The sequence below is a fragment of the Sarcophilus harrisii genome, chromosome 4 (assembly GCF_902635505.1).
Source record: "Sarcophilus harrisii chromosome 4, mSarHar1.11, whole genome shotgun sequence".
Taxonomy (NCBI): Eukaryota; Metazoa; Chordata; class Mammalia; order Dasyuromorphia; family Dasyuridae; genus Sarcophilus; species Sarcophilus harrisii.
Genome location: NC_045429.1, coordinates 57377895 through 57395149, shown reverse-complemented (window position 1 = coordinate 57395149; position 17255 = coordinate 57377895). Strand labels below are relative to the sequence as shown.

The 17255-nt window shown below is 43.0% G+C and overlaps 1 protein-coding gene across 1 annotated transcript in view; it reads left to right on the top strand.

Moving 5' to 3' along the window:
- Positions 1-1152: 1152 nt before the first annotated feature.
- The window catches only part of SLC19A2 (solute carrier family 19 member 2), a 30307-nt gene continuing 14204 nt past the window's right edge, over positions 1153-17255 (top strand). The window contains exons 1-2 of the mRNA XM_031936852.1: positions 1153-1626; positions 8375-8971. Of these exons, the coding sequence (XP_031792712.1) occupies positions 1414-1626; positions 8375-8971 (810 nt within the window). The 5' untranslated portion in view covers positions 1153-1413. The remainder of the gene's footprint in view (positions 1627-8374; positions 8972-17255) is intronic.

Genomic DNA, 17255 nt, shown 5'->3' with positions numbered 1-17255 from the left:
CGATTCTCTTCCACCTCTGATCCTTCTCCACTGAGAATTAAAGACTGACGATTTTGATTTTCCCCTAACCTGAATTCCTGACTCCTGCTGATTTAAAAACACACAGTCTTCACACACATGCATAAGTGATACCTGTGAGGTACACACATGTATATTCAAACAATGATGTATATACACAAATGAATATACAAAGTGCTAATCACACAACGCACAGTGCATGCACACATATACCCATTGCATATATACATCATGCATATACACACATGTATACAGGAAGTGATGTGTGCACATGATTTATAAAGTATACGCATGTATAGTGTGTATGGAGTCATGCATGTGCATGTTTAAAGTGTTACAGATATGTATTCTTATTTTCATTCACTATGTATATAGCCATGCATGGGCATGTACACCCCAAATTATATAATGCATACACATACATGCCTGTGTGTCTCTCATACTATGTACATGCATACATACACGTACTATAAAGTGACATACGTATACTATACATGCATGTATTGGGGAGTGTTTGTTTATTGGTAGCTAGGAGACACAGAGTGTAGAGCACCAGGCTTGGATCAGGGAGATTCATCTTCTTGAGTTCCACTCTTGCCTCAGGCAGCTCCTAGCGGTGTGACCCTGGATAAGTCACTTGCCCCTGTCTACCTCAGTTTCTCCATGAGCCGGAGAAGGAAATGACAAAAGTTCCAGTATTTCTGCCGGGAAACCCCCGATGGGGTCCTGAGCGTGCACACACATCTCTGCACGACATATCACGCGCTTACACAGAGAGCGCTGCCCGCGCCCGGACCCGGGAATACTCCGCACCCGCTTGCGGTGCCCAGCTGTGTGCGCCCCACGCAAGTCCTCTATGCATGGATGGCAGCGCCAGGGGCAGCCCGGGACGCCGAGCCCTCAGGCGCTGGGCTGCGCTGGGGGGGGGAGGGCGCCCATGCCCAGCTTCCCCCTTCCTCCCCATCCCCCTGCCCCACAGACAGAGTTGCAAGATTTCCACTCCGGAGGGCAGACGTTATCCAGCGGTGCAGCATTCTCCGGCCTCTGATTTGCCGCTTGAAAAGTGGGAGTGTAGCCGAAGGCCAATGGCCAGAGGAGTAGAAAAACCTGCTTCCGCTTGCGATTGGCTCCGAGGCGAGGGGTGCCCGGGACACGTGGGGCCGCGGCGGAGGGAGCGGAGCGGGGCCGGGCCGTTCTCGCTCGTGGGCTGTGGACCGAGCTGCGGCTGACCCCGGACGCGTGGCCGGGGAGGCGGCGCGACCTTGGGCCCATGAGCCGGGGCTGAGACTCGTGGGGCGGGAGGAGGAGGAGGAGGAGGAGGAGCGGGAGGAGCGGAGCAGGAGCGGGAGGAGCAGGAAGGGGTCGGGCCCGAGTCCCCGCCCCGAGGCTCTGCGGATGGATGTGCCGGCGCCGGGGGCCCGCAGAGCAGCGGCGGCCCGGGCCCCGGCGGCCACCATGCTGCTGCGCACGGCCCGCGTCCCGCGCGAGTGCTGGTGCGTGCCCACCGCCCTGCTCTGCGCCTACGGCTTCTTCGCCAGCCTGCGGCCGTCGGAGCCCTTCCTGACCCCGTACCTGCTGGGCAGCGACAAGAACCTCACCGAGAGAGAGGTAGCGGCCCCCGCGGGGATGGAGGGGGATGAGCCGCTGGAGGCTTTCCCCAGGGCTCCGGGCTCCTGGGGCCGGGGGTCGCTGGGTCCCCGCGGGCGCTCGCAGGCTAAGCGGGGAGGGGGCAGGGGATGCGGCCGGGACCCGGGTACCGCAGGAGCCCGCGGCTGAGTTTATGTGGATAAAAAGGGAAGAAGAGCAGAACCTGGAGTTGTACTCCAGCACCTGTGAAAGGGGTTTCCTACCGCCTCTGCCATCTCCTCCTTCCCAAGGGAAAAACACCAGACACCCGCTCTGGGCTTGTCCTTGGCAGGGATGGAGAAAGCCCGGAGGTGCCCAGGGCAATGAGGGCGAGCCTGAACTTGACTGAGCTGCCAGAGTGAGTGACGACCTAGGGACGCCCTGATTTTCCCCTTTGAGGCCCAACCTCAAATGAACCATTTTCAGTTTTACGATTAATTGATTTACTCAATTGCAGCCCAATCTTTGTGTCCTGTAAACTGTTTCAGATGAATTGTTTGCTAGCTAATAAAACTCACGTGAAGAAGACCGTATTTTCTACTCATGTTCCCAATCCCAGCCCTGTGGAACCTTGAAAAAAAGAACTTTTCCATTAAGTTCTTAGGTATGATTTGGAGAAAGATGACTGGGAAAGTGCTTTATCCATCTCTGAGCTTGAGGGAGGAAAGACACTCTAAAGTAACCCAATAATTAAATTCAAGTGTTGTAGGAAGTCTAGAAGGGTAGGAGCAATGTAGTACAGTGGAAAAAACACAAAACGTGGGGTCAAAGGCTGGGGATCCAAATTTTATCTATCTATCTGACCTTAGTTAAGGCAACTACTCTTCCTTAGATTCCTGATCTGTAAAATAAGGAAATTGGACTAGAATAGAGTGCCTCTGAAATCCCCTCTAGCTCTAAATCTATATCGATTAACAAGCATTTATTATGGGACTGTTTAAAAGCTCTTCTCCCTGTCAGCACGGAGTGAATAATAAGCACTTAAAATCCCCCTTGTCCTCATTCGGTTCCTTCCCTCCCCCCAACCCCCCAGGATGCTATGATGCAATCATTCTATTTAATTTAAGCCCATCTCCTCACCTCTGACTTATCACCTCTTATCTAGACACTCAGCCACCCAGCACAACTGGTCAGGTCAGAAGTGGCACAATCAAGGATAATTTAGAAAAGGACAGAGTATAATTACTCCTATTTGTCAATGGCTGCCATTTTTTTTTAATCCATGTTCAAGAGTCACCAGAGTGGGTTTTTGCTGTTTTTTTTTTTTTTTGGCTATTTTCTTTTAGGCCAGTGTGAGGAGAGGAACTTGAGAAGTTGTGAGTTTCTAGTAATCAAAGCAAAAAAGGAAAATACAAAATTTTAGATAAGACTGCCTCTGCCTCCATGGAGTATATACCTCACAGTCTGTTATTCCACTGAAAAGAAGCTGGGAAAATCATTGTCTTAACGTGTAGAAAAAATAACACTGAGATGAAAGGTGCCCTTCATGAGATAGCTTGATAATGTCTGGAAAACATTTGCAAACTATTATTATTATTATCATCCAGATAGTGCAATTATGTATGTAAAGTTGTGAACTTTAAGGGACTATGTAAATCATCATATTGATTGAGGATTCAGAATTTTCTGCCCAGTATTCTATTAACAGCAGGAAACCTCAGGTATAAGAAGCCTCATTTGAATCTTTTGCCCTACTTGAGATAGAGGGGAGGATAGGATAGGATCTGGGACTCACTTCCTAGAGCTAGCTAAAATTTGAGAGTAGAAGGACCTTGGAGATCATTTAGCCCAGTCTTCTAATTTTACAGGTAAGGAAACTGAGACTTTTGGAGGCAAAGTGAGCCTCAGAGGGAGGTTTCTTGCAGGTGAGATGACAAAGATTAGAACCTTTACTAGAAAGCACCGAGGGATCACACCTTCCTTGTCAGAGAGATGCAGTGGGGGTGGGGAATGTTGATATTTGACAACTGATCTCTTGGATCACGTGTCCTGATCACGGGCTGTTCTGTGGTATGCTACCATGTTGTCTCAGTGCTTCCTGGGGTGAGCAAGGCCTGTTTGGAGTTGAGACTTCAAAACAGACCTGGAGTGCTGGGCACAGGCCTTGTTTGCTTATTGTGTAATGAGAGCACACTCCTTCTATGGCCGAATGGATAAGGAAAGGAGGTGCGGGATTTTAGGGCCAGATGGGGTTGGGGGAGGAGGAGGAGAGGTTCCTGGATCATTGAGTCATTTCTGGGATGACGGACACTATCCTGCTCTTGGAGACTTTTCCCACCTTGGATTTTTGAATAGCTGATAACTGAAATGAAAATTAAAGCAGAACTTCCTTCTTCCTCCTTTCTCTTTCCTCCCCCCTCTAATTTGTCGTAATCACCAGATAGGGGCAACTAAACAAAACAAACAAAAAAACCTTACCAAATTCCTAAGTAAAGGCATTTGTCATTTGTAAAATCTTATCAATATCCCCCTCAGAATTAAAGGGTTTGCTTCTCCCAGTTGACTACTGGGATGCCAAGGTGGATATTTACAAATGGAACTTTTATTAACTTTTGTCCAAAAGGGATAAAAAGAATTTCCCTGTCATTTCATTAACTTCCAAAAAGTGACCTTTGGTTAGTCAAGCACAATTTGTTCAAATTCAGTATTTGAAATTAAATAGTGCCTATCCAATTAAGGGGAGAGGGGACTCCCATGTAAATGCAGATTTTATAATTTATTACCTATGTGATCACTTAATCTCTGTGTGCCTCAAATTTCAGATGTGGAAAACAAGGCGCCTATTGGGCTAGATGGTCTTTGGTCTCTTCCATTTATAAATGTGTGAACCTATAGAGAATTAGGCAACTTTTAGAAAATGTGTAAGATTCAGAGACCATCTTTTTAAAAAAAAAAAAAAAATTGGAGCTATAATTTTCATTGGTGTAGGTGAGAAGCTTTATCAAGGCAAATCCACATAGATAGCTGCCGGTAGCCAGAGTGTAAAGTCTTTTGCCCATGGCTAGAACACCTCAGGGGTCTTTGAAAGCCCACTTTCTCTTCTGTAGGCCCGAATAACCTTCATTGTCACATTTGTTCTTTGGGGCATTGGTTCCTAGTTTTGTTAGTCGGTTTTGTTTGTTCTTCCAAGAAAGACAAAAAACTACTCCAAATGGGCTCTAAAACTAAAGATGCTCATAAAACCAGTCATCTAGCTTGCCTTGCTGTGTCTGGCCCTTATGGGGTCAGACAATACCAGCTTGGATTCACAGCATGGATGTAGAGACTTGGTGAGGTAGATTTGACCAGAGATACTCTAATAGGGGAAAAGAGCCTTGGAAAGAAGGAGCTAGTATGATGTATGCATTTTGCCTGGGAGGAACTTTCCCTCCCACACTTAAGATTCTGGGTCACCCTTATAAAAGCAGTTCCTGGTCTGAAGTCAGTTCTTCCAGGACTCTGAAGGGGAGGGATTTTTCTTGACCCGCGGCTGTAGCAAAGCAATAACAGGCCCTGGAGGAAGCCTTTTCTCCATCATTCTATGGCTACCCCCAGAATATTGGCTTGCTTGTGAATTGCAGAAAGAACCAAGTCAGGGAAATCCCTTTTGCCCTGAAAACCCTGGTAATTAATTAGTTTACTCTTGGTCAGGGTAAATTAAGAGATACCAATCTGATCATCATTTAATTGAATTTTTTGAGCTTTAGTGGTTGATTATACAAGCAATCTATTGCTTTTAATCAGCCTTTGCTTTATCTGCCAAGCAGTGGTTTTATCTATCCAGCTATCTATTTATCTATCTATCTATATGAGAAGGTGAGTAAAAGGAGTATAAGGAACTGATAAGTACAAGATTTTGAAATGATGATCAGAAGGATTTGTTTTATTCTGTCCAAAATTGACCAATTAAATTAAATCTTCTGGGATACCTATTCCCATGTACGATAACTAGGTTCTGAATAGACAGTGTTTGTAGTGGAGGGCATGTGGGATTGAGATAAAAGGGAACAAATAAGTATTAAAGAATATTTTTAAAAGAATCTGACAGTTGTTTGTAGTAGAGAGAAAGTTGAAGGAGATATTTTGAAGGTAAAGAAACATGGAGTCACATGACCAGGGTTATAAACATGATACAGTGTGAATTAAGTTCTAAGTCCATCAGGAAAAGACTGAAGCCCCAGATCCAAAAATTCTTGAGGAGCACCTTTCATCTTCAGGGCCTTTATTTTCTTGGAGAGCTCTTGAGGATACCCTTCCCCCTCTGATTTGATTTTCTGCATTTTCCAGGGTGAGCAGCCTCCCAATGTGGCATTATCAATTGCTTGATTCCTCATCTTCTAAAATTTCCCTGCTTTGGCCTGAAAATTGCAAAGTACTTGATGCATTTCACTTATTCTTTGGCAAGTTGTAAATCTGTGCTTGACAAAACAGAGACAGGTTCAGTAAGGGTGGTTAACCTGCCCAGTATTTGCAATTATTTTATTATTCATTGATTTGAGATATGGTGTAATTCTGTTTTGTAGATGAAGGAACTGAAGGCCATAAAGATTTAAATAAAAGATTGGATTGTTCAGAATTTCCAGGCTGTTAAGGCAATTCTCCCAAAGAGCAGAGATTTGTCACCATCAGCACTATATGGTAGAACGGTTGCTGGATTTGGCCAGGGAACTGGGCTCTCTCCTTGGCTTTGCCACCTGCTACTACCACCTGTGTAATCTGGGGTGAGGCAATACTTCCTCCTCTATAAAATGAGGAGATTGACTGGGAATCTCTAAAAACCTTTTCTTGTTTTACAATTTGGCTAGCAAATGAATTCTTAACCAAGCAAGAAAGAATTGATGACAAAGGATAAAATAAATAAATACAGTTACGTTAGATTGAAAACTGGAAATCTTGCCATGAACAAAATCATTGGGATTAGGATGAGAAGGGAACTGGTTGACTGGGGAAAATCTTAGGATATCTTTGGATACCATTGATAAGGGTCTGATGTTTAAATTACATATAGAGAATTAACATAAAATCAAAAGCCATTCCCCATTAGATAGTTGGTAAAAGGATATGAAGAAGAAAATGCTCTTTTATAGAGTATAAAGTATCAACAGTCATATAATAGTCCCAAATCACTCATTATAAGAAAAATTAAAATTAAAATAGCTCTGTGGTTTTACCTCTTAACCAGCATATTGGCCAAGTGACAAAAGAGGAAAGTAGTCAGTATTGGAAGAGTTAAGAAAAGATAGGGGTACATTAATGTACTGTCAGAACTATGAATCAGTCCATGGGTCAATCCACCCATTCTGAAAGGGTTAGTTAGTTAGTTAGAATTTTTTACTTAGAATAACTAAAATCTCCATTTTCTTTGACCCAGAGACCCCACTGTTAGATAAAGGCCTTGGGGGAGGGGCAGTGATAAAAGAAATTGCCCATATACAAGAAAATCTTTAGAAGAGCACTTTTTTGGTAGCAAAAAAAAAAAAAAAAAAAAAACCAAACTAGATACAAAGTTGATGCCCACCAATTGGGAACTTTTTAAACTGTGGTACATGAATGTAATGGACTATTACTATGTTGTAATAAACAGTGAACATGATGAATACAGAAAAGTATGGGAAGACATGTGAACTTATGAAAAAATAAGTATGCAAAACCAGGAAAAGATCATGCATAATGATTATAACAATGAGAACAGAAAAAACAATCTGGAAAACCAAACTGAATAGAGTGAAATGATGATAACCAAGGTTGGCCCCAGAGAAGAGATGAAAAAAATCACATCATGGGCCACTTTGCACAGGTGGTCTGGAGAGCTTGGAACATTACTGGTAATAGATTTTTTTTCTTAGTCTCGGTTGGTTAATTTTGCTGGGGGAGAGTGTTTTTTATATTCCATTTTAAAAGGAATATCTTTAAAAGTATCCATCTAATTTTGTTCTAAAATGTACAAGTAAATTACCTACTTTACCCTGTTGGCCCCTGACAGAAGTTGGTCTGGGTATGAAGAAGCAAAAATATACAGTGAAAACATAATTGTCATCTTGCGTGTTGGGAGATTGGGGACTGTCAATTTGTATATTTAACTGAGAGTTAATTCATGTGTTACAAGTGGTCTGTCTCTTAGATTCTTTTCCTCCCCCATTTTTCATCACTTGTAAGTAAAGGAAATAGCCTGTCTGTCACATAGGCCTGCCCCTTAACTCCTTTCTCCTTCTAACCCTCTTCCAGGTGCTATAATTATCCCCCATTGTTAAAGTGGAAGAAGCAGAGGGAGGTTGTGACTCACTCAGGGTGGAGCTGAGCCCAGATTTGAACTTGATTTTTCCTGACTTTGGGCCCAGTACTCTCTCTACTGCCCCATACAGCTGCCTCTGGATCCTTTGGCTACCATATTGTGAGGCTGCAGTGTGTGCTGGGCAGGAGAGAGTACCCACCCCACAAATCAAGAACAAACTTAACCCCGAACAAGAGAGTTCCCCACAACAATGCTCTTTCCTTCCTTGTTTGCAGAGGTGGGGGACTGTGGCTACGGAATATCGCATAGTAAGCCGCCTTTTTGGGGTCTTTTCTTAATTTTTGTTGCAGGGAATGGCTCCAGATAGAGAATGGGTAGAAGGATAAAATGCTGTAAAAGCATAAAGTATTAATAAAAATTAAAAATAAAAGAAAATCACAGATCCCTGAGAGTATTGCAGAAATGCCGAATAACCAAGTCTTAAAAAGATAATTATGATTTCTTATTTTCTCCTACCAGGTCTTCAATGAAATTTACCCAGTCTGGACCTATTCCTACTTGGTGCTGCTGTTTCCTGTATTCCTTGCCACAGACTACCTCCGATACAAGCCTGTCATTCTGCTGCAGGGATTCAGCCTCATTGTCACGTGGTTCATGCTCCTTTATGCCCAGGGACTGCTGGCCATTCAGTTTCTAGAATTCTTCTATGGCATCGCCACAGCTACAGAAATCGCCTACTACTCCTACATCTACAGCGTGGTGGACCTGGACATGTACCAGAAGGTCACCAGCTACTGCCGAAGTGCCACCCTGGTGGGCTTCACGGTGGGCTCTATCTTGGGCCAGATCCTCGTCTCTGTGGCGGGCTGGTCTCTCTTCAGCTTAAATGTCATCTCCTTGACCTGTGTGTCGGTGGCCTTTGCCCTGGCCTGGTTTCTGCCCATGCCACAGAAAAGCCTCTTCTTCCACCATGTCAATTCAGCCCACCAAGGGGTGAATGGTCGAGTGCAGAATGGCAGCGTCAGGAACACTCCAAACTCCAGTCATCTTCCTGGGTGGGAGGACATGGAATCAAAAATCCCTTTAAATGTGGAAGAGCCTTCTTCGGAAGAACCGGTAGGTGGAGCGTGTATTTTCAGGGGAGGGGAGGGGAGACTCATGTCTTTTGAGAAAAGCAAAGCTGAAAATACTGTTTTAAGCATTTTCTTCTAATTTTGAAAATAATCACACACATTTGCATACTTTCCCTCTTCACTTTCTTACTTTAAAAAAATTTTGAATAAGGTTGATGTTGCTATTTTATTACTGGAACAGAAGGGTGGGGGGAAAGTTAGGAAGTCCATTTTATCAGGCCTAAATAATTTCTTTTTTTGTGTGATCCTTATACATTTCCATATTATTCCTTTAGGTATGCTAAATCACTCCTCTCCTTTACAGTTAAACCTTTAGAAAAGAAGCTGGTGTTTCCTACTGCCATTTGCTTATTACTCTGTCTCCTTAATCTCTTGCCACATGGATCCCACCAGTCTGCCAATAACTGTCTTTTTCAGTGTCACCAGTGACCTCTTCAGGGCTAAATCCCAATTTCTGTTAATACTACCACATTTCCCCAGGCTTGAAACATCCTCAGTATTTCTCATGAGACAATATTTTTCAAGTGTTTAGCACACAAAACATTTTGGTACATAGTAAGTGCGTAATAAAAGCTTGTGTTGCTACCCACTTTTCCATCTTTTATACTTCTTTCTTTCCCCCCGTCACCCTACACATTCATCCATTTGCCACATGCTTCAAGTTGGCTTCCATAATCTCCGTCCTATTCTTCCCCTTGCTTTCCCCCATAGCTTCCAAAAGAATCATCCTGTTACAGGTCTGCCCCCTGAAAAGGGAAAAGTACCTATCGTACAGGGCCGCTGGCCATAGGTGTCAGACCTGACATGCATAGTGTAATTACAAATGGCAGCTTGAGTGAGCAAAAGAAATAGCTTAGGCTTATTTACTGCAATAAATATGCAGTATGCAGATACTTTGCTGAATGAATCTCAAGGGAAGGGAAAGGGAAATGGTTTTCCCTTCTCAGACTGTACTCCACAGTGGCCTTTGCAGATGTGCAGTACCTAACCATGGAACAGCAAAGCAGAAGCTCCTCACATTAGCAACCTTGAACCCATCCCGGCTTTTTGTGCCGAGCTGGGAAGTGGGCCCATTTATACTGTCTGTTGGACTGGGTTTACCTGCTATAAAACAAGTTTCCTGCTGCTGGTCTGGGCTGTGGAGGAGCAGGTTCCTTCTCTTGATGCCCCAGGGCTGTGACTCTCCCCTGGTCTAGAATAGCCGTCTCCCTTCTGCTGGAGCAGATTCCAGCTGCAGTTTTCGGGTGGCTGCCCAACAACCTGAGCCGCGTGAGATAGACTCACACCGTGTGAGAATATCAGGGTGCCTAGAGCCGGGCCATCCCCTCCAATCAGAAGACAAGGGAATGGAGGACAGGCCAGGCTGAGGTTGCAGCTCCTGATGCTCACTGTGATGCGGATCTTAAAGACTGGGCTGGGAACAGCGGGGGTCACATTGACAGGGATTTGAGAGACCTCCCTCCTCTTTGGTGATGTAGAATTAAAGGTGAGGAAGATGATGGTTGGAGACAGACCACAGACTGCACCGGGGACAAAGGCGTCTGGTTCTAGCTGTGTTTGAAATAGAGATGATAAAAACTTGAGCAAAACGTGAGCCTCAGTTGGGAAGAGAATTCTGGTCTAAGAGTGAGTTGTGCTGATCCTGTATGAGGCCCCTTCCAACATCCTGACATTCTGGGATTTGCAATGTTGAGGGGAGTTAATAAGTATTAGTAGAAGGTGATTATAACCAACATTTTTGGTTGGTTATTAGGTATACAGATGAATAAATACTGGGGCATTGGGCTCCATCATGGGAGTTTGGAATATGTGATTCCAAGGCACAGAATTACAATACAGTACTTGATTAAGAATCATAGACCAAAGAGTAGGAAAGGCTTTAAAGTGCAAAGAAAAGGAAAAAAAAACTTAGGCCAAAGGCCAGAAACTAGTCTCATTTGACTCTGCCATTAAGTAGTTGATAGGACTACTTGGGAAGGACATCGGCTCTCCAGACTTCACTTCCCTGTAAAACATGAGGGGGAAAGGAAAGTACTGTATTGAATAAAAGTTTCAGAAAGGAAATTGACCCTAGAGGATGGATGGATGGATGGAGTTTGCATTAAACTCTTGCTCTATATTAAGTACAGCGTTATAGACCTTATGCTGTCCAGGAACGCTTATTCTAATGGGGGGACCGTCACACCTGTGCAATGTTGGAGCATCGGAGACCCCCCCCAAGTGACTTGCCCGGTGTCTTGTGGCTCAGACTGGGAATGAAAAGGGACTTTAGAGTTACACCTGTCCAGTGCCCTCAGCTTAGAGAAATTAGGTCAGTGTCACATAGGTAATGTGGGGCAGAGCTGGGATTTGAGAACCAAACTGAGCTTCATTTCTGCTTTGAGACAGGAGAGGGTTGGGCTTCCTGCAAATGTCCTGTGCACACACACAGAGCATCGCTGCATCCATTTGTGCACCCCCAGAATTGGAACTGTCCTGAGACTTTTGACAGGAACCTTCTGAATTTTCCCTTGGCTGTTAGTTGTGGGGGGGATGCTAGGAGGCCCCTCCTGGCTCCATTCTTTGGGCCCCAGGACTACTGAACACTGGGTGGCCTTCAGCTTTGCTCTTGAGCCCAAGGCTCGGGCCTCAGTGTGAGAGACATGATGATCCAGATGTGGCCGGCGCTCCGGAAGTGACACAGTTGCTTTTCACAACTCACACCTTTGCTGAATGATTTTCGTTCAGTCATTTCAGCCTCGTCTGACTCTCTGTGATCCTTGTGTGGGGCTTTCTTGCAAAGATACTAGAGTGACTTGTCGTTTCCTTCTCCAGCTCATCTTACAGAGTTAGGAAACTTGCCCAGGTTTACACAGCCAGTAAGTATCAGGCTGGATTCAAACTCGAGGCCTCCAACAGAGAAGATCGAGCATGGGTGGTTGTGATTGGGGCAAAGTCTGAGTAGCCAAGACTCTTCCCGCTTTTTCCCCCACCCACTGTGGGCAGAAGGAATGAAAACCAACCTTACCTGCCACTTCTTTTCAAGAGGGCCTATTGTTTTCATCAAGGGGTTGAAAGTCCCTCTTTTCAGAGTATCCCAGAACTGTAGAATTTTTAGGATTGGAAGGTAGTTTAGTAAGTCTTTTAGAAATACCTTACAGTGTTCCTATTTAGTTTCAAAAAAAGTTTTAACACATTTAAAGTAGAAGTGCTCACTCCCTTTCAAGTCGGGCTGTTCCATTTTTAGAAAGCTTTGACAACCAGAGAATTCTTTATTTTGAGCTGAAATCTGTCCATGTAACTTCTCCCTAGTCCAGGATCTTCTCTCTGGAGCTACAGAATTAGTCTGATTCTCCCTTGGAGCAGGGGGTTTCAAATGTTTGATGGTGGTGGCAACCATTTTTATTTCCCTCATCCCTCATCTGTCCCCATCTGAACATCTCCAGTTCTTGCAGTCACGACTCTTATGAACATATTTCAAGACTCTTCTCTGCCTTCATCCATTTGGATGTGTCTGTGACTGATCCTATGCCACAGAGTTTGAGATATTTTGTTTCTATTGAAGCAGGCCAAGAATATATTGACCTTTCTTCTTTTGATAGTGGTCTCACTTATTGGATCACATTAAGCTTAGAAACAACTTAAACACTGAAGCATGTTTCATGTAAATCAAGTTAAATTACTCTAATTCTATGTATGACTGATGTTTTTAACTTTAGTATGGAGTTAAATTCACAACTTTTACTAGTGTTAACCACCTCTGTCACTTAGGGAATCTCCCTCCGGATTACCCTCAAGCTATTTAATAACATTTAGACATTTATCTGTTCAAAATTTACCTTGTATAAAATAATTCTGCTGAATTATGGTAGGCCTGGGTATGGTTGTGAAAGTATTTGAGGTTATTAAAAGTACATATGTAACGATAGCAACAAAATATCATTTGAAGGATTTCCCCCGGAGAAAGGACCCCCCCCCCCTCCCCCGAGTAGGGCCAGTCATTCATGATTGGATCACTGGCTAAGAACAAGCAAAGAAAGATGTCCAATCTCTGTTGGCCCATGAATATGACCTCTGGCTTAATGCAGTTCTTGGACTTCTGTGGGCGGACCCACCTGGACAGATAGATTCAGGTTCAGAAAGCAGGTGAGTCTTTGAAGATAAACACACTGCCGGAAAGCCCGAAGTCTCTGAAGGTCAACTCTGGATAGCCATGTGACTAGATCTGAGTTAATGCCAAGGCTCAAGCTGAGAAAACATGTAGGCAGCAGGGGCTGAAGGAGGAAGGCAGGCAATAAGCACGTTCTCAAGCATCCGCCTTGCTTTAAGTGCCTTAGAAATCTACAACATCCCTAGGAGCTAGGGGTTATTATCACCCCATTTTACATTTGAGGAAACTGAGGCAAACAGAGCCTGTTCCAGGGTCAGCTGGTAAGTGTCTAAAGTCAGACTGAACTCGGGTTTTCCTGAATGGAGACTCAGCTCTCCATTGCACCGCCCAGCTCCCTGGGTGGACCAGAACACAAAAATACCAGATAGAGTGGGAAGAGACCACAAAGAAGCTCTCTTACTTTGCCTCTGGTACTTCCTGCTAAATTTCTCAGAGGCAGGTGTGCTGTTATCTCAGTGGTGTATGACAGGTGACTAATTGTTAAAGGATCCGAATGTCGGCACTCACAACATTGGGCCAGTAGACTCGCAGAGTGATGCAGTGGAGAAAGCTCCGGCCTGGGGACCCCTGGCTTCAGGTCCCTGCTCTGAGCTATAGCAATGGGGTGGCCTGGCTCAAGACCCTTGCACTCTGGGTTCCCTGGGTCCCTCTTGTGGGACAGAAGCTCAGAGAAGCTGTTCCCCTGGATTAGGAAGAGTCCCTTGCCTGGACTGGGGGACTCACAGCTCCATCCGCTCTCCCCTCTGATGCCTGCTATGAATAAAATTAGAAAGGCAAGAAAAACCAAAGTAGTGAAACAGCCCCAATCTAGTTGGAGGGCCAGGTCCCTATGGAAGGCAGCAGGTGGCAATCATCTCCAGTTTGGGTGTACTTCTAGGGACCCTGCTGTTTTAGCAAATTTGGAAAAGGTGGCAATCATCTCCAGTTTGGGTGTACTTCTAGGGACCCTGCTGTTTTAGTAAATTTGGAAAAGGCATTTATAAACCAAAAAGTGATATTAAAAAAAAAAAAAAGCTTTAAATTTTCAAATTGAAAATGCAGTGAACTTAATTCTCTAGAGTACCAATAAAATGGATCAAGTAAAGGAAAAAAGTCATCGTTAGCATTTTCAGTGATGAACTTCCCTTTCTAATACTTTTCGGCATCTAAAACATGTAGTCCTTTCTTTTCTACCCTCACTTCATAAATTGATGGAATCTGTGATTGATTTTTCCTTATATCCGCTTCACCTCTGGGTATCATTGGCAGCATGTTTTTGTTTTTTGTTTTTTTCTTTTGGTAACATCACTTGAAGAGCTCAAACTTCAAAATTTCCTTTGGAATCTAAAGTGAAGGTTTCCTCCATTGCCAAGGGTGTCAGAGCTGACTCTGTAAGGGTGATCTATGCTCGGCTTCTTGAACACAAAGAAAGAACTTCCCTTTTTTTGGTACCTGGAATCCCTTCCCTTAGGATTCAACTTTGCTTTCCTCTAGTTATTATTTTAATGATATTCTTACTTTGTCTTGAAGAAAGGAGATTAAGAATACATTTTTATGGGCCTCTCTGTATCCCACAGAGGAAATTAAAATATTCAAAAAACTAGCACAGTCCAAACTCAAATAATTAAATTAAAATAGGGCATATTTAGGAAATGAAATGAGACTTCAGGGAGTGTTGGCCAGTACTCTAAATGTATCTGGCTTTTGATCCTCATTTAAATAGATAGATTTTGGCTCTGTGTATTTCCTTCCATGAGTCATTAAAATAATCCTTCTTTGGCTTTCTTCTTTAAATGTATTAGGGAGATGGAGGTGAGGAAGGATGTACAGGGTGATGAAGTTAAGGAAGCCATGCCATCTGTAATATCATTGGGAAGGGGTGGAGTTTGGGAATAGGTGGGGAAGGGAAAGGGGAAAAGGAAAAATCTTAAAAGTAGAGTCAACTGCTATTTTCAAGTAGATTACAGGATTGCTGTATAGGCAAGGAAAGTGAGAGTTCAGGAGGCCAGGTAGCAGGTTATTTAAAGCAGTATGTAGCTTTGCATGAATTTAATGATCTCCCCAGAAAGAGGGAAATCTAATTAACCTGAGCACTGAGAATCCTAATTTTATAATCATTCAGATGCCTTATGGCAGGGCCTTTGTACAGGAATTCCTTCATCAGGTACTTCTGAAATGCAGTTTTGACTGTTGGGTTAAAGACCTTGTCATTTAAATTTTGAGTTAATTGTTTTTCTGTAAAAAGCTTTATTTCTCATTCATCTTCCTATTGGGCCCCCCTTGCTGCTTTCCTTTTCCTGCTGTTCCCATTCTTACTGCATTTCTTCCAGTGAGGAGGTCAAATTAAAAGTTTTCTGAATACAGCCTTCAGCTCTCAGAAAATTGAAACTCCTTAAGAGTTCTAATACAAGGGAGTGAGCTTTCCACAAATATGCAGCAGACACCTTCTGGGTTTGTTTTGTTTTGTTTTGTTTTTTTGAAGAAAGGGAGACCACATATACCTGAGATCCCTAGAACTATGACTAGCCTCAATATGATATTGATTAAATAACACTATCTGTGGGAGACACTTGATGGGAAAATCAAACTATGTTTCTTCAGTGACAGTTTTTGTCTGTAATAAGCTTGCATTTTTTTTTTTTAATTAATGGAAAGTCCTTCCATTTCTATATTTTTAGTATGTGGGCTCAACATTAAAAGAGTTGCATTTTTTTTAACCAAATGTCTTTTCTGCTTCCATTTTTATAATCTTTATAATATGATTTGTTATAGTGATTGTTTTTTTACTAAAAATGAACCAAACTTGTGTTCCTGATATAAATATTAGTTGGTTGTATTGGATAATTTTTAGTTCAATTCAAGAAGAATAGATTCAACAAGCATTTATCAAAAAACTATTATGTGCCAGGCACTGGCACTGGGAAATGCTACAGGATATACAATGTTATTGGATAAAAACAAAATGTCTACAGAAATAAATATGAAATAAATGAATACTAAGTTTTGGGGGAATAAGGTCTACTAATAAATGTACACTCAAAGAGCAAAGCTGGCCAAGGAAGACATGTGCTGTCATCTGGTGGGAGGTGGTGCTTGCAAGTAAGGCAGCAAGACCAAAATGTAGAGTACATGAAGAGTAATGGAAAATTAGTCATGAAAGATAGGAGCCATTCTGCTGTGTCTCCTGGGGAGCCACAAAAGCTTCTTGTGGACAAGAATGATATTGCCAGACCTGTGCTAAGAAAGGTCACTCTTGGCTGTCTCACAAGACTCACTTCATCCCATTTGTTCAATAAATTCAACTTAGTAGAGTGATTATTACATATTTACTTTGGTCCTCTATTCTCATTTGCCAATATTTTATTCAATACTTTTGCACTGTTATTCATTCATAATACTTAGCTATATTTCTCTTTCTCTTTTTCTATTCTTGCCAGGTTTGGGGATCAGAACGGCTTTTGACTTCTAGAAAGAATGAGGTAGATTATCCCTCACCCTTTTTTGAAATCAGTTTGTGTGGGATGCATCCAAATCTTGGAATGTTTAAAAGAATTCATTTCTATCTCATTCTGGCCCTAGTTCCTTTTTACAGGGCTTATTTCTTCTTCTGAGAAGAAAGTATTTAAATTGTCTACATCTTCTTCCAAAGCCTGCTGTGACATTTTACTTGTGTTATAATTATTTGTCCGTTTCTTTCGAGCCTTTGTTTTGTTTTCCTCTGCACAAGGGCTAATCAGGACTTAGCACATATAGTCATGTGGTGCACAGGCTGGTCTGGGGACAAGAACCAGGTTTGAACCCGTGGAGGCACTTCACCCCTCTCAGTGCTTCCTTCTCTGTGAAATCAAGGGGTTCTGCTGCATGAGTGCTGGCTCCAATGTAGGACCCTGTGGTCTCCTGACAATTCTTTCTTTTGAATTTGTGGTGGAACCCTGCTTGCTCATTTCTGCTTTGGGTAATTTGATTTGTCCCCCCCATATTTTGATGAAATTCCTTTAAAAGTTTATTTTATTGACTTTTCAACTTTTAATCATTTCCTGCTTTGTACTTGCTTTGGGTGTATTAATTTGCTAATTTTCTACTTTCTTTGAACCACAAACTCAAGTGATTGATAGTTTTTCTGTCTTTTCTGATGTGT